Consider the following 18302-nt stretch of genomic DNA (forward strand, 5'->3'; position numbering starts at 1 on the left):
CTTAGTTCGTCTGCCAGAGTATTTATCTTTCCTGGCAGGAATTGTGCTTGCAGATGTACTTGGTAAGACAATGCTGTGTCCCACAAAGTCATGGTTGGTCTGCAAAGGGGATAGGAATGAGTTCCTTCCTGCTTGTTTATGTACCATATGACTGTACTATTGTCCGTCTATCAGTAATTGTCCTGGATGAAGTAGATCCTTGAAGGCTGTCAGGGAATTCTGAACAGCTAGCCTCTCTTTTTGATTGATATGTAGATGTATTTGGCTTGCAGACCATGTGCCCTGAATACATCTTCCTGCCATTTGGGCCCGCCAGGCTTAATCTGATGCATCTGTTGTTAATGTCTGCCTGGCTGAGAGTAAAGTGAATGGCTGACCCTTGTTGTGGTGACAGGCCTTTGCCCACCATCGAAACTCCTGTTGCAGGCAGGGAATAAGGGTTATTGTTGTTTCCAGAGTGTGGCAATGTTGAGTCCAATCACTTTTTAGATACCACTGAAGTTTCCTCGTATGCAGTCTTGCATATGGAATTAGCAGAATGCAGGATGCCATGAAGCCCAAAGCCTGCAGAAATTTTCTTGCAGATAGCTGGGACTTTGCTGCCAACAGTTTGAAATAAGTAGTCAGTTGCCCTTGTTTGTCTGGCATGAGATAAGCCATCTGGGCAGTTGTATTTAAGCTTGCACCCAGGAATACTATCTCTTGAGAGGGTACTAGTTTTGATTTCTTTTCGTTTACCGTGTACCCTAGGCATGTTAGTAATCTTTTTACAAAAGCCAGATGCTGTAGTAGAATGTCCTTGTTCTCTGCTTGAATGAGGCAGTCGTCCAAGTAAGGATATATTTGTATTCCTCTGTCTGCAGAATGCAATTACTGGAGCCAGGCATTTTGTGAAGACCCTGGGCGCAGGAGATAAGCCAAAGGGCAGTGCAGAGAATTGGTAGTGCATTGAGCCAGCTGTGAATCTGAGGCATCTTCTGCATGATTGTTTGATTGGGACATGCAGGTCTAAGGTCACAAGCCAAGCCTTCTTACCCAGCATGGGCAGAAGCTGCTGCAGCGTCAATATTTTGAATTTTGGAATATCCAGATATGTGTTTAGAATTGATAGGTCCAGTATTGCTCTCCAGGCTTTGTCCTTTCTGGGCACCAAGAACAGTCTTGAGTAAAATCCTTGTTCCCTGCTCTTACTCTGGTACTTGCTGAATGGCCCTCATGTCCATAAGGGATGAAACTTGCTTTTGTGCCTCTGCACACTGATTTTTTGGCAGGTCTGGCAAACCGTGTGCCCTTGGCAAGGTATGAAAGTGAAACTTGTAGCCTTGTGACACTATGTTCAAGACCCACTTGCCCCGGGTTATGTGCCAATTCTGATGAAAAAGTGCTAGTTTTCCCCCTAATGGTGCTGCCATTAGACAAGTGCTTGGCGCAGGCAGGGGGAAGTCATTGGGACTGTTTCCTGTATGGCTGTGATTTGCCTTCTCCGCTTTTGGAGGTAGAAGCACCCCATTGTTTAGACCTGTATGTGCCTTGGGGCTGGAATCTGCCTCTAGGGCGTCTGTATCTGCCCCTTTGTGGCCTGTCTGACACTGGAAAAGACCAATTAATTGTAGGCCAGTGTCTGCTAAATCTTGGAGGCTGTACCTGTAAGAAATCCTTGACTGTTTGCATAGATTTTGCTTTGTCCTCCATTTTCTTCAACACCGCCTCTGCTTTAACACCAAACAAAGTATCATGCTGTAATGGAGCATCTAATAATTTTGCTTTAACATGATCAGGCAAATTCTGTTCCTTTAACCAAGCATGCCTCCTAATGACAGAACCCGTAACAGCGGCCCTGCAGGAGGCCTCCAAAGAATCAAAACCACATTGCAAAGTATGTTTTCCAACTTGTTCAGCTGCATGCAATAAATCCTGCATTTCTTTGTTTTCTGCACATTCAGACTTTATCAACATTTTCTGTTTTAACAGAGACATAATATATTGCTGATACTTAAGCATATGAAACTGACAGTTTAAAGCCCTTATAGCCAAGGTTGCAGAAGTGTAAATCTTTTTTCCCCCTCTGTCCAGAGCTCTAGAATCCCTGTCAGAGGGGGGTAGGGTTTTTTGCAGTGGAAGCCTTGACCCCTTTGGGACCCTGAGAGATAGTTTCTGGGTCAGCAGCAGGGTTTTTAAAAAGAAATTTATGTGAATCAGGATCCCTGTAGTATCTGTCTGGCTTAACAGGAGCTGGAGACAGGGAGTCAGACTGGACTCTGAAAAAACATCTACAAAGTCTAACACAGGTGGAATAGCAAGGGGCCTGTGTTGAGGTAGTAAAAGGTAGTCTCAGAGCCTTTTCTTAGATTCTGAATAATCTTGGCTCTCCCAGTGGAAATGCTCCCTCATGGTATGCAGAGTTTCCCCAAAAGAGTAATCCTCAGGAGGAGACGCTGAAGGGATACATTCTTCAGCATCAGAATCCTCATAGGAAGGAAGAGAGTATTACTGATCAAAAGACGAATCAGAAGAAATGGAAACCTGGTCTGAAGATTCATATTCTGTCTCTTGCCTAGGCCTCTTATTAGGAGGGGGATGGGAACCCCTGATCAAGGTAATTAGGTCTTCGGCCATTTTGAGCATCTGTTTTTTAGACATGGAGGCCTGTTCCATGTGGCTGTTGTACTTGTTTCTTTGTCTTTAAAGGTGCTTTAGTCTTTGCCTTTGAAGCTGAAGTCGATTTTACTGTTTAGGCCTGAAAACACCCTCAGAAGCCGATGCCTGCTCAGCAGCTCTGGACCCATCTGAGGGAATAGTTTCCGAGGTTCCAATACCTGGAGTATCCAGCGGCCTAGTCGGCTCCATGTGGGAGCCGGTAGGGGCCTGCGGCTCTAAAGAAGCGGGCGTCAGGGGCTGCGAAAGCACCCCACTGAGAACAGGTGACTGGCTTAGAAGAAGCCTCGTCCGTTTTGGACCTCGGATGCTTGTCCTTTTCTTTTTCTTTGCGTTTCTTGTGAATTGCGGTAGTCGGATGGCTATCCAACGACATAGTGTAATTAAATCTTCTGCCAAAATAGTGAAATACAAAATCATACAGACGCTTAATAGCGCGTTGGTTAAATCTAGCACAGAACCAACAATTAGCAACGTCATGGTCAGGGTCTAGGCAAGGAATACAATAGGAATGAAAGCCCTTATGAGGTATTTGCTTCCCACAAGAAATACAATTAACTTTTTCTGACACTGGTCTAGAGCAAGAAAAAAAAAGTTTCCCCAACTGGATACCTGGCTTTTAATGAAGACTTCGGATCTGAAATTCGAACATGAAAATCTCAGGAGTCGGCCGCCCAGCACTTGCGAACTGCCTTTGCTTTGGGCACCGCACAGCAAGAAAGACTGAAGAAAATGACGTCTGCTGCATCTTTTATACCTTTGGCGCACTGACGTCAGGGAAGAGGTGACAGCAACAGACGTCGGACCTAGACTTTGGAATTCAGGACGACTGCGGGTAGCCTGCCAGCAGGATAACCCAATTGTAATGACTGCAACAGTGAAACACGATGAAAATCTCCAGCCGCACACAGACCTACTAAAACAGCACTGGCAAAAAATACACAAAATCACACTGGGAGGCTCTAAGTAAAAACCTGCAAAAGCATCAGAGAGCTCCAAAGCAGACACCCAAACAACCTGCACTTCCCATCACAAACCAGACAACACATAAAACACAAAATCAGTGTGCCGCACAATCATAGCCCTTAAGGCGAAATAACATACCTAACACACTAGTAATAGCTGACTCTATAGTCAGGCACACTGACGACCCACTCACTAGGCTGGACAAGCAGAAGGTTACTGTTAGCTGCCTGTCGGGAGCCAGAATCCACCACATAACAAGCACTCAGGTCACTCCAAAACAAGTACAAATATGACTGTCATTGTTCAATGTTGGTGTGAATGACCAGAGACGTACCTCCCTGGACTACATGAAAAGAGACATGGAAGAGCTCCCTGATCATGTAGCCCAGGCTGGTATGACCCTGACCCTGAGTGGCATCCTGCTCTCACCAAGAATGATACCACAGTATAAAGAAAAAAATGATCAATTTCAGCAATTGGCTAAGCTTCTGGTGTCATTCAAAGGGGATCCAGTGTCTGTCAGCCAGGGACGACATACTCGACAAGCCGCTTTTCTTCGCAAGAGACAGTTTTTGCACCTGTCACCCCTAGGCTTTCGAAAAATGGCCAAGGCTCTTGCTGCCCCCATAGCGCCTTTTTTTAGGCAAGGCTCAAATGTCAAACCCACCTCCGTAAACAGCACAATTTACAAAAAACTGAAGGTTATGCTACTCAACGCCAGGAGTTTAAATCTCAAAATGTATGTGCTCGAAGCACTCCTCAGTATGGAGAACGTCGACATCTGTGCAGTAATGGAAACCTGGTTCAAGCTCCAGAGCACCCCAGCACTACCGGGCTACAACTCATACCACACGTTTCGACCACAGAACATGGACTGAAACACAAAAGGAGGGGGTGTATCCATATTCATCAAGGATACCTACACGTCCAGGTTAGTGGAGCAGCATGATACCTCTGAGATCATCCATGTGAAACTAACATCGGGAAAATCTGCAATGCAAATTGTGGTCTGCTACAGATCACCCTCCATGACCCAGGACCACCACTCCACCTTTCTGGAGACACTGGCAAAAGTACAGTTTTGTACCTACCATAAATGTAGATGTCCGATAGGTATGCATCTGCAGTCATCACATATGGGTTGTCCTGCCTCAGGCAGCCCTTCGGTCAGCCGGATTCCAAAGTCTGGGTCCGGCGTCGGCTGATGTCGCAAATTCCCCGACATCAGAGCGCCTGGGGTATAAAAGCATCAGCCGACGCCATCTTCTTCAGTTTTTCTTGCCCCAGGTGCCAGGTGCCCTCTAAGGAAGGCTAAATTTGGAGAGATGCATTAAAAAATCCAAACATGCACAGTAATATAAAAACAAATACACCATAATAGATCCCCCCAGCTAGGTATATGAGGGGAATTACCCATGAAATACCACAGAGGGGAAGGAGGGAGGATAAACCTGACTGCAGATGCATACCTATCGGACATCTACATTTATGGTAGGTACAAAACTGTACTATGCCCTTCAAGGATGCATCTGCAGTCATCACATATGGGTAGAGTACCATAGCCAATCTGGGGGTGGAGGAACTAAGTAAAGGATGGTGTAGTTAATATACCCTGCAGGACTGCCGTAGCAAAGCCTGCTCTGGATCTGGAGTATAAAGGTAAATTGTAATGCTTGGCAAATGTATGCACGGAGCTCCATGTGGCAGCTTCTAAAATGTCCTTGGTAGCCACCCCTCTTAAGAAGGCTGTGGAGGTGGCTGTTGCTCTCGTGGAATGAGGTCTGATGTTAGCTGGTACAGTCTTTCCATGAAAGGAGTAACAAAAGCAAATACAATTTCCTATCCATTTTGAAATTGTCTGTTTGGAAATTGCTTTACCTTGTGTACCAGCAGCATACGTTACCAACAGCTGGTCAGTTTTTCTGTAACTTTTAGTTCTGTCCAGGTAGTAGCGCAACTGTCTGTGTATGTCCAGGGTGTGCAGATGTTTCTCCCCTTTGTTTTGTGGATTTGGAAAGAAGGTAGGCAAGTGAATAGCTTGGTTTAATGAAAACCCTGGATACCACCTTTGGCATAAATGTAGGATTGGTTCTCAATGTAACTCTGTCCTGATGAAAAATAAGGAATGGCTGTACTGCCATCAGGGCCTGTAACTCTGATACTCTTCTTGCTGAGGTTATGGCCAGAAGGAAGGCAGTCTTCCATGAAAGGTACTGTAGATCTGCAGATGCTGCTGGTTCAAATGGAGGCAGCGTTAGTTTTTCCAACACGAAGTTAAGGTCCCAAGCAGGTAGAGGTGGTTTCCTTGGAGGTTTGATGTTTTTGATTCCTCTTAGAAACTGTCTTAGGAGAGGATGAGAGAAGACAGGTGGATCAGTATTGTACTCTGCTGAAATCGCTGAAGCATGAATTTTTATGGAGGAAGAAGACAGGCCATCGTGAAACACTTCTGCCAAATATTCCAGGATATGTGCCATGCTCATTTCTGACAGATCTAGGCCCTTTGTGGTGTTCCAAATGAGAAATCTTTTCCATTTTGCTGAATATGCCTTTCTTGTGGAAGGGTGGCGAGCTTCCATGATGATATCCTTCACTCTCTGGGATAAGCTTATCCTGAGGAGGAGTTAAGGTATTTTCCAGGCTGTTAGTTGCAAGGTTTTCAGGTTGGAATGCAGAGTTTTGTAATTGTGCTGTGTCAGTAGAAGTGGCCATAGAGGAAGAGGCCATGGTTTCGTACGTGACATGCTCTTTAGCAGTGGGTACCAGTGCTGTCTTGGCCAATCCGGAGCTATCAAAATCACTTTTGGCTGCTCTGTCCTGATCTTCAGTAACACCTTGGTCATTAATGGAAGAGGTGGAAATGCATACACTGTTAGATTTCTCCAACTGAAAGAAAGAGCATCCACTTTCCACGCCTGTGGGTGGTATGTCCTTGAGCAGAATGTCTTCAGTTGATTGTGAGGTGAGGCAAATAGATCTATGTCCGGCCTCCCCCATGATTGTGTTATCTGTAAAAAGATGTCTGGGTGCAGCATCCATTCGTGCGCATCCATGATATTTCTGCTTAAGCTGTCCGCCAGCATATTGTCTTTTCCTGGCACAAACTGGGCTTGCAGCTGTATATTGAGTTTCAAGGAAAGATCCCATAGATTCATAGCCAGTCTGCAAAGAGGGTAGGAATGGGTGCCTCCTTGCTTGGTTATGTACCATATAACTGTGGTGCTGTCTGTCCTTATTAGTAGGTGGCCTTGATGCAGAAAGAGTTTGAAGGCTTCGACTGCATGTATCACTGCTAGCATTTCTTTTTGATTTATGTGCATGCGTAGCTCCTTTAGTGACCACTGTCCTTGAATACCTCGACCGTCCATGTGTGCTCCCCAACCTAGGTCTGAAGCGTCCGTTGTAATAGTTTGGGTGGCTTTTGACTTTGTGAAGGGTAACCCCCTGTTGGCCTGGCTGGCCTGAGCCCACCACAGAAATTCCTTTTGAAGGCATGGAATGAGTGGGATCAAAGTTTCTAAGCTGTAACTGTGCTGAGTCCATAAACTCCTTAGGTACCACTGTAGTTTTCTCATATGCAGCCTTGCTTGTGGGATCAAAAGAATGCAGGATGCCATGTAACCCAGGGCCTGCAGGATTTTCCTTGCAGTCAGCTGAGTTTGTCTTGTCAGATTCTTGAAGTAATCCGGTAGTTGTCTTTGTTTTTCTTCTGTGAGATAGGCCATTTGGGTGGTTGTGTCTAGATCCGCACCCAGAAAGGTTATTCTTTGGGATGGAACAAGTCTTGATTTGTGCATGTTGACTGTATATCCCAAGGCCTGCAGAAGACTGATGGCATAATTTAAGTCCTTTACCAAAGTTTGTGGGCTGTCCGCTTGTATGAGGCAGTCGTCCAGATATGGGTATATTTGAATCCCCTGAAGTCTGCAGTGTGCAATTACTGATGCCAGGCATTTCGTGAATACTCTGGGCGCAGTAGATAAGCCAAAGGGCAATGCTGAGAATTGATAATGCTCTGACCCTGCAAGAAATCTGAGGTGTCTTCTGCAACTTTGTCTGATAGGGACATGCAGGTATGCCTCCTTGAGGTCTAGAGTCACCAGCCAAGACCCCTTGCCCAGCATGGGAAGGAGTTGCTGTAGAGTCAGCATTTTGAATTTTGGCACAATGAGATAAGTATTCAGTGCGGACAAGTCGAGAATAGGTCTCCACTGATTTTCTTTTCTTGGAACAAGGAATAGTCTGGAATAAAATCCTTGGCCTTGTTCTGAAAGACGAACTTTTTCTATAGCTTTCATTTGCTTTAAGTTTGAGATTTGTTTCAAAGCCTCTGCCCTTTGATTTGGTGGCAAATCTGGCATGCCTTTTCTTTTTGGCAATGTGTGAAAATGGAACCTGTATCCGTTGTCTATTATTTGTAGTGTCCATTTGTCTCTTGTAATGCTGTGCCAATTTTTTGAGAATAAAGAAAGCTTTCCGCCTAAAGGTGCTTCTAACTGAGCCCAGGTTGGCGGAGTCAAAGCAAAGTCATTGAGTCTGTCCTTGTGCAGCAGTTGTAGGCCCTCCACTACCTGTCTGGTTTGGTGGCTGCCATTGACGGCCTCTGTAGGAGCCCCTCGCTTGCCCTCTACCTCTGGCACACCTGTTCCGGCCTCTCTGAAATCTTTCTGTGTCCGGAAAGGACCAATTCTTGCTAGGCCAATTTCTGCTGAATCTTGGAGGTTGGACTTGAAGAAAATCCTTAACTGTTTGTACAGATTTTGCCTTTTCCTCATATTTCTTTAGGACCTCCTGAGCAGTGGAACCAAATAATTTTTGCTTTTCCAGTGGAGCATCCAGAAGCTTAGCTTTAACATGGTCTGGCAAAGATTGTTCCTTCAGCCAAGCATGCCTACGTATGACTACACCTGTCATTGCTGACCTACATGAAGCTTCCAATGCATCATAACCACAATGCAAGAAATGGTTGCTAACCTGCTGGGAGTTATGTGCCAGATCCTGTAGGGATTTGCGATCAAGGGGTTCAGAAGACAGTTTCTTATGCATTTCTTCTAACAAATACTCTTGGTACTGTATCATATGAAATTGACAATTTAAAGCCCTCATAGAAAGAGTGGCAGAAGTATACACATTTTTACCCCATCTCTCTAAAGCCCTGGACTCCTTTGCAGAGGGGAGTGGGTTCTTAGTAATAGCAGCTGCAGCCCCTTTATGGCCCTGGGAAATAGTTTCAGGATCAGCAGTGTGGGCCTTGTAAAGAAAATAATGAGAGTCCGGGACCCTGTAGTACCTATCGGGTTTAACAGGAGCCGGAGGCAGAGTGTCAGGGGTTATACTAGACTCAGAGTACACATCATCAACAACATTTAAAACAGGAGGAATAGCCAAAGGTCTATGCTGGGGTAAATGTAGAAAGGTTCTTAATCTTTTCCTGGAATCAGAATATTCCTGGCCCTGCCATTTGAAATGCTCTCTCATAGAGTGAAGGGTCTCCCCGAAGGATAGCTCTTCAGGAGGGGAGGCTGAGGGGATAGACTCCTCTGCATCTGAATCCTCGTAGGCCGAACAAACCTCCTCCTGGTAGTCCGAGTGATCAGAGCCATCAGAGACCTCCTCTGAGGAGTGTGGATCAGGGGGGTCAACCCTGGGCCTTTTGTCTAGAGGTGGTTGAAAGCCCCTGTCTGGATGGGGCTGAGAGCCCCTGATTAAAGAGATAAGGTCCTCTGCCAAAGTTAGAATCTGAGAACTAGAAGTGGGTCCCTGAGGAATAACCCTGGGAGGCATAGCTTTTGTGTGTTTAGCAGCTTTAGCCCTGGTAAAAGCCTTTATGGACATGGATGCAGGAGGCCTGGCTGCACCACATGCTGGTGTAGTTTTGTCCAGTGGAATGGTGTCGGAAGTTTCAAAGACACCAGTTTCTGAAGGGAATTCAATAACCGACTCGGCAGGGGCCTCCGGGGCCGAGGCTGTCGGTTGAATGGTTTCAGGGTTCGGAGGTACCAAGGACTCTGCATCAGCCGAGACAGAGACACTCGTGGTAGGCCTAGCCGTGGTTTCAGCCAAAACCGCGGCCCGCGTGTGTCTGTCCTTGTCTTTCCGTTTCTTGGGTAAATGTGAAGTCGGGGTGTCCGACGGCATTTTATATGAAAAACTAGCCCCAAAAACTCCTCTGCAAACTCCGACCAACGTCTAAGAGTGCGTCGGTTGAAAGAAGCACAGGCTGAACAGGCTGAGACGTCGTGGTCTGGGCCTAAGCAGGGGAGGCAGTAAGAGTTGAAATCCTTATGAGGTATTTGTTTCCCACAAGTTAAACAATTATTAACTTTATCTGACATCGGCTGAGGCAAGAAAGATTCCCCAATGGGGTACTTGGCTTTTGAAGTCTTCGGTTAGCTGAATTACAGGAGCTGGCAGACCGGCACTTGCGAACTGCTTCTGCTTCGGGCACCACGCGGCAAGAAAGACTGGGGAAGATGGCGTCGGCTGATGCTTTTATACCCCAGGCGCTCTGACGTCGGGGAATTTGCGACATCAGCCGACGCCGGACCCAGACTTTGGAATCCGGCCGACCGAAGGGCTGCCTGAGGCAGGACAACCCATATGTGATGACTGCAGATGCATCCTTGAAGGACATCATGGAGGTCCTACCAAACATCCTGACATTGGGCGATTTCAATTACCCTATCATTCACTGGGAAAACTACTCTAGTACAAATTCCCAAGCCCAGCGCTTCCTGAAATTCATCAACTCAAACGCCCTGGATCAGCTGGTAGACTCCCCTACCAGAGGTGAAAACATATTGGACCCGGTCATCATCAACATGGGCGACAGGTGTTCCATACCAGAGGTCAACCCGTCACTGGTTAGATCAGACCATAAACTAATCACTCTGGATGTCCACACTCCACCACCACCAACTAAGAAAACAACAGCAAAAAACTTTTCTAAAGCAAACTTCACCTTACTTAAGACAGAGGTGGTAAGTTTCACAGCCCCCAAGCTAAAGGATAACGCTGCCCAAGATGCAGAAACCTTTACAAATGCACTCTATGAGCACCTGCACATACAAGGATGCGTAGATCCTGCCATCCCTAGCAAAACTAAGACTCACTCCTCTAAGAGAAGGAAACCAGTTTGGTGGACCCCTGCAATAAACAGGCTATACAATAAAAGGAGGAAACTAGTTCAGAAAAAAAGCAAATCCCAAGAAGGAAAGACATCCCTGATCAGTAAGAAACAAAGGTTCCTCATGAAATCATCCAAGGATAACTTCGAAAGAAAAATATCCAAGGATTTAAAAGACAACAACAAAGCCTTCTTTAGCTATGTTAAGAATCTAAGTGGCAACTCGCAGATATGCACTGAACTAATGCAAAATAGCACAAAATATACTGAACCTACTGATATTGCCAACATCCTGGCAGATAGATTCATTGCAAACTTCACCTCCCTCTCACCTCCAAAAGGGCCCACAACAATACCGGAAAAGTGTAGTGTCCTAAAAATCACAGGTGAAAACAACCCTTTCCAAAGCCAAAACACAGCGTCAATGGGACCAGATGGTGTCCCAGGCTGCTCATGCACGAACTACAGAACAAACTAACCCCCCCCCCCACCTAAACACGTTGTTCAACCTCAGCCTCTCCACAGGCTACGTTGCTCAGAGAATGGCACACAGCAACGGTTATTCCTCTCCACAAAAGAGGGGCCACAACTGACCCTGATAACTATCGCCCCATAAGCCTGACTAGCCTGGTCTGCAAGGCTATGAAGCACATTATGGAACTCATTAACAAAGACATTGGGAACCTCCAAACACTTGACCCGACCCAGTTCGGCTTTAAGGGCAGATCATGCCTACTAAACCTGGTTGACATCTTCAAGACAGTCACCAAGGCCATAGACGAGGTAAAGGTGGTTCACACAGCCTACCTTGACCACACCAAGGCTTTCGACAGCATTCCCCACTCGGGTATTACAGAAAAACTCACCAGCCTGAACATAAACCCCCTACATCACGAGATGGGTTGCCAACTGGCTTATAGACAGAACTCACACAGTAAGAATAGCGGGCTCCAGGTCCGACTCTAAACCAGTCACAAGTGGTGTCCTGCACGGCTCAATCCTGGGACCCCTATTGTTCGGCACATACTTCTCAGAAGTACAGGCAAACACAGGAGAACTATGGCTAACCAAGTTCGCTGATGACTGCAAACTGGGAGCCATAACTGACTCTCCGGCTGACAGACATCCTCCAAAAGGGCCTTACTGAGACGGACATCTGGTGTCAAAGTCATGGCCTCAAGCTAGATGCCAAAAAATGCATAGTCATCCCGTTTGGGAAAAACAAAACACCCACGAATTACCACATAGATGGCAGCCCCCATAATACAGAAGAGGTAATAAGAGATCTGGGGACCCAGTTAGATAGTAATCGCTCCTTTGGCAATCATATTGCCAAAGTAGTTAGGAAATCCTTCTATGTGGCCCATCTAATTACTAAAGGGTTCATATCTAGAAATAAAGAGGTTATAGTGCCCCCCTCTACTCATCACTCAGAGTACAATGCCCCATTTGGGATGTACCTCACAAGACACTTCCAACAGCTGGAAAGGCCACAAAAGTACCTCACCAAGAAGATTACTGTTTTCAAACATATGTCCTATGCAGCCCGACTGAAAAACATCCGGCTGTACTCAGTGGCATATCGCTTACTCAGAGGTGATCTCTGCCTGACTTACAAAGCCATGTCCAACTCAGAATTGATGGACATGCTCCACCTAAAGAAATTCAAGTCACTGCGAGCCACGCGCTCTAGTGAGCTAAACCTCGCCACAACAATAAATAGAACATGCTGGAAGGATAGATTCCTGTCACAGAGACTCCCTATGCTTTGGAACAAAATTCCAAAATTACATCAGGCACAGCCCCTCACTAACACTCAATAGAAACCTTGACGAGTTGATGGGTAACAGAAAACCCCTGGGATCACTTCATTGGCTCTGCTTGACAGAGGGTCAATCAATCAATGGGACATCGAAGGCCGACACTGGCTAGGCTTATAAATGCCCTCGGGCAGATAGCCTAGTACCTACCTATGAACCTATAAAAAAATACAGTGCAGCTTTAAGAAAACATATCCGTGCATCATACAATGTCCTCCTGATATCATTTTACTTTAAGGAGTACACTCAAACATTCAGTGTGGTTTCTATTAATACAAACATTGAGTATCCCTTTCTATGCAATAAGGTAATAACACAAAACAGTTTTAAAATCCACTGAAATGAAAACATTCCACAGCTCAGTAATATAACCCAAAGACATTTGCATAACATACCATACCAATTTCAATCTATTCAATAACGGCCATTTCACCAAAAATGTATTCAAGGATTCAGCACAAGAATAGTCTTAGTCATACCTAATCTATCAATTCCAGACGAAAACTGGGAAAACTTGCCCTCCCATTTCATTGCCTGCACACCATAACAGTCTTCCACTGAAAACCTTCTCTAAACAGACCTGGATTACAAATCATGAAACAGCCCATTGCATGTGTCAAACTACACATCATATCCACTACTGACTGAAAGTTTGTAAACCTCTGCACCCTTGTATGGAAACTCAAGTCATGTTCATGAATGCCAATTTACACTTACATTGCCAACAGCCTCTGCAAACTGACATCCCTGTAATGAGGAAGCTTCTTTTAAAAAAAAGACCACATTATGATCTAGGTCTTAAATTTGAGACAATCACGTCCCTAGATCTCCAATTCATTCTTCATGCCTTATCCTGTAAAGACACAGTTGTTCAACATAGACCATTCGACCATACATTTCAGCAAATTTAATCTGCATTTCACAGCCCCTCTGATTGAGGGGCAAAAGGGAGTCATACTGTTCTGAAAAAATAAAAGCCACCCGATCCTTCCAACTGTATTTTCTGCTAAAACAATAATAAGCTACACAAGTCATATAACATCCAAAGTTACTCTGGCATCTTTCAATCATCATCTTTTTTAACAGTCTCTTCTCAAACAGGGCCACTTCCAACAGTCAAGCATTCACAATTTCTCATTCAACTGTCAACCTTGTCATCCGCTGTCATTTTAAAATAAAAAAATAATTCACACCAATGCACTCCAATAACTCAACCAAAAATAATTTAGGCAAGCTTTACCTAGTAGAAGGGTGACTGCTGAGGGCAACTGACTTTCTTAAAGCACCCTGAAATGAAAGCAACTGACTTTCTTAGAACACCCTGAAGTCTCCCAATTATATACCCTTTCTGAAGTACATTAACGTTTAAACTAAATATGCATACCTGATCTAAAGAAGGCAGTCTATCGCATACAAACATGAGTACCGTTACATGTAAAATAAAACAGTGTCAAATTTCCTAGACATTTCTTTTAACCTGGTGACTTTTCAGTCTAGTCTTATCATCTGATCTTTGGGAATTCCAAACATTTTAAAAACTATTTGGGTCTTAGATTTTAATACCTCTAGAAGCTGTTTCACAACCTCGTCAGCATTGGAACCAGGAAGCTGTCAAAGACAAAAAAAATGGTTTCAGACAAGACAAAGTTAATCTTTATGAAGTATACATACAATAGTTTGCTCCACTCAATATAAAAACTACTTAGCATAATTACCAACATGACACCGTAAGTATGCATCGAGAAAACTTGCTGCAGCAATGACTATGATCTGAACTACAGAAAAAAATTCTCCTAGTCCTGAATGTCAAATGATGATGCTCAACTCTTACAGAGGATAAGGTTATTGGTACCACTACAATTTTCCTAGCTATGCTTCAAAACAGTTGGCAAAACACATCTCTAAATGCAACTTGTTACTCAACCTCCTCACAACTGCTTACAAAATATACATGTCAGCAGTATCAGTTTCCCAAAAGAAAAGACTACAGAGGTATCAGTTTCTGCAGGTTCTAAAAGCCAGCAAGGCAGTCATCCTCCAAGCCAGATGCAAACATATGGATTTGTTTGCCTTACCACCCCTACTGGTACCAAGCAAGGATACTCTTGGTGCAGACTTTAAACTAAAATAAGTGATACTGTTAGAAACAAAAATGTGACACGTGTTAAGTGAACTATATGAAAAGATAAAGTAATCCTGCTCAGAATACCTGATAAGCACATAAGCAAACAAATGACTAAATGCAATAAATGTGTGAAGTCAATTAGGCTTTCAAAATGCATTTTTTTGCTACATCCATTCTGGCTTAAACACTATCACTGCAAACTTCTGCAAAGTCAATCACCGGCTTTTGGATTTCAAATGACATTAAAAACAACCCCAAAAAATATAACTGGGTCACAACTGCTAAAAAGTATAGCTGCATCAGAAACTTAACACATCAGTGAAGCAGGAGACAGGGCAGTGATGATAATCACCCGGACATATCAATTTGTAATGGCTGATAAAAGCAAAATTATGTGGGTAGGAATTCACCAAAAGGGCAGAATAAAGCAAAACCATTAAGTGGGCAGAGCAGCCACAAGCACTTCCAGAGGTAAAGCAAAGGTGTCGTGAACTTACCATTAATGTAGATGTTTGACTAGTTTCACAATTGCAGTCCTCAAGCTCTTGGGATATTGCTTCTACAAGAAGCCTGCGACTAACTCTCACAGAGCCTCACCCCCCCCCCCCCCACTACAATGATCAAAGCCTTACCACCCAGCTATGACCATGACAGTGGTGCAAACGGTGAATCAGTCAATTCCATGCTCAAATCTTTTTTGCCCGAGCCAGCACCAAAACCCAGTGGAACATTCAAAACTGTCCCAAGTCCACCCCAAAGGACCCTAATCCCATTTCTTTTGAAAGATGGGCAGCAAAGGGCAGATAAGGACCTGCCAGCTGAAAAGGGGAAGATAGAAAGTACAGTTGTGTACACTTACCATAAATGTAGATGTTAGAGTGTATTCACTGCTGCAGTCATCACATTTGGGTTATCTGCCTGCAGGTAGCACTCAGTCGGCCCGAATACCAGAGTCTTGGGATTTCTGCATCGGATGCTGTCACCTCTTCCATGACGTCAGGGGTATAAAACATGCAGCCGATGCCATTACATCAGTTTTTCTTGCCCAAGATGTCAAGAGCCCCAAAACAGGAAGCAATTACATGGTGTGGAACACTTCCAGTAATAAATAAATACCATTGCCATAAAATATGGCCAAAAAAAGAGGATAGGTAGAATGCAAGGAATAGTCAGGGAGGCGGGAGGGAGGGTAACCAGGACTGCAACAGTGAATACACTCAAACATCTACAGTTATGGTAAATGTACACAACTGTACTATGTTCTTAGCCTTTCACTGTTGCAGTCATCACATTTGGGTTGATTCCCAAAGCTGAGGAAGGGTGGAGGCAGTCAAGAAGTATTAGGGCTGGCTAGCAGGCCTTGCAAGACTGCTTTAGCAAATCTAGCTCTGGATTTAGAAGAGTTACGCAAGTGGTAATGCTTGGTGAAGGTGTGTACATAACTTCAGGTTGCAGCTTCCAGGATGTCCCTTGTAGGGATTCCCCTGAGAAATGCTGTAGAGGTTGAGGTAGCCCTAGTGGAATGGGTTCTGATTCCCTGTGGGGTAGGTTTTCCATGGTGTTTGTAGCAGAAATGGATGCAGTGTGCTATCCATTTGAAGAGGCTTTGCTTTGAAATGGCCTTGCCCTCTGCCCCTGTAGCAAAGCTGACTAGCAGCTGGTCAGATTTTCTGAAAGGTTTAGTCCTGTCAAGGTAGAACCTAAGCTGCCTGTGCACATCCAAGGAGTGCAGGATCCTTTCCCCCTTATTCTGAGAAATGGGGAACAAGGTTGGTAAATGGATCGATTGATTTAAAGTCGCACTGGATACCACCTTGGGCATAAATGATGGGTTAGTCCTGAGGGAAACCCTGTCCGCATGGATGACTGTAGTCCGGGTTTGGGAAGCGTGGGGTTGAGTGAAAGGGGGGTCCCTCACATTGTGGTAGCAGGCCTCTGCCCACCAAAGGAACTCTGTCCTTAGGCAAGGAATGATAGCAATCACCGTTTCCAGGTCCTGAGAATGCTGAAACCAGAGACTTTTTAAGTACCATTGAAGTTTACTCATATGCATTCTTGCATATGGAATTAGGAGAATGCATAAGGCCATGAACCTTAGGGCTTGCAGTACTTTTCTTGCGGATAGCTGGGTTTGGGTGGCCAGTAGTTTGAAGCAGCTTGTCAAATAAACCTGTTTTTCTGGAGTGAGGAATCTCATCTGGCAAGCTGTGTTCAAGCTTGTTCCCAGGAATACAATTTTTTGGCTGGGTACCAGATGTGATTTCTTTTCGTTGATGGTATACCAGAGAAGTTAGAAGTTTCTTTACAAATGTCAGGTGCTGAAGTAGCAATTCCTGACTGTCCGCCTGAATCAGGCAATCATCCAAGTATGGATAAATTTGAATTTTTCTCTGCCTGCAGTATGCAATGGCTAGAGCGAGGCATTTTGCGAATACCCTGGGCGAAGCAGATAAGACAAAGGGAAGTGCAGAGAAATGATGGTGCATAGAGGCTGCCCTGAAATGTAGATATTTCTTGCAAGAATCTCTTATGGGGATGTGCAGATAAGCTTCCTTTAAGGCTAGGGTGACCAGCCAGGGGTCCTTGGCTAGCACAGGAAGCAGCTGTTGGAGACTAAGCATTTTGAATTTTGGTACCACCAGGAAGGTGTTGAGACTTGACAGATCTGGGACAGGACGCCAAGAGTTTTCTTTTCTGGGCACCAGAAACAGTCTGGAGTAGAAACCCTGTCCCTTTGCTCTGTTGGAACAGGTTGAATAGCTCTGATACAGTGAAAAGAAAGTACTTGCTTTTGGGCCTCTGCCCACTAGTTTGGGGGGAGGTCTGGCAATCCGCTTGGGGTTGGCAGTGAGTGGAAGTAGAATCTGTATCCCTGGGATACAATGTTTAAGACATCTGAACTGAGTAATGTACTCCCAGTTTTTTGCATGCAGGGCGAGTTTTCCTCCTAGGGGTGCAAGTACTTGGGCATGGCTGGGAAGGATGAAGGACAAGTCATTATGAACTTTTTCCATAAGATGGTGGCTTACCACTCCCTGTTTTTGAGGTGGGAGCATTCCATTGTTTAGATCTGTGCATACCCAGAGACTGTAGTCTTGGAGGTCTGCTGCCCCTGGGTTTGGACTGATAACGTCTGGGAGGGACTGGAAAGGACCAGCTTTTTAAAGGCCAGTGCCTACTGAATCTAGGTGGCTGTACCTGTAGGAAATCTTTAACAGTTTGCATAGATTTATCTTTTTCCTTCATCTTTTTAAGAACTTCTGCTTTAGTGTGAAACAAACGTTCTTGGTTTAACGGAGCATCTAGTAATTTTGCTTTGACATGGTCTGGCAAGATTTCTTCCTTCAGTATGCCTTCTAAGAACAGACCCAGTGACTGCAGCCCTGCAAGATGCTTCTAAGGCATCAAAAAGTAGTTTTGTACCTACCATAAATGTAGATGTCCGATAGGAATGCATCTGCAGTCCTTACAAATGGGTTGTCCTGTCGTCAGGCAGCCCTTCGGTCGGCCGGATTCCAAAGTCTGGGTCTGGCCTCGGCTGGTGTCGCACTTCACCAGACGTCATAGCTGCAGTTCTTCGGGTATAAAGGCATCAGCCGACGCCATTTTC

At 44.9% G+C, this 18302-nt stretch overlaps 1 protein-coding gene across 2 annotated transcripts in view; it reads right to left on the reverse strand.

The window, feature by feature from the left end:
* The window catches only part of PUF60 (poly(U) binding splicing factor 60), a 2163680-nt gene that overhangs the window by 2006903 nt on the left and 138475 nt on the right, over nt 1–18302 (reverse strand). For both annotated transcript variants that reach the window (XM_044067489.1, XM_044067490.1), the window contains exon 2: nt 14131–14175. In XM_044067489.1, the coding sequence (XP_043923424.1) occupies nt 14131–14175 (45 nt within the window). The remainder of the gene's footprint in view (nt 1–14130; nt 14176–18302) is intronic.

The sequence above is a fragment of the Protopterus annectens genome, chromosome 3.part1, assembly GCF_019279795.1.
Source record: "Protopterus annectens isolate FY-2018-M chromosome 3.part1, PAN1.0, whole genome shotgun sequence".
Lineage (NCBI taxonomy): Eukaryota > Metazoa > Chordata > Ceratodontiformes > Protopteridae > Protopterus > Protopterus annectens.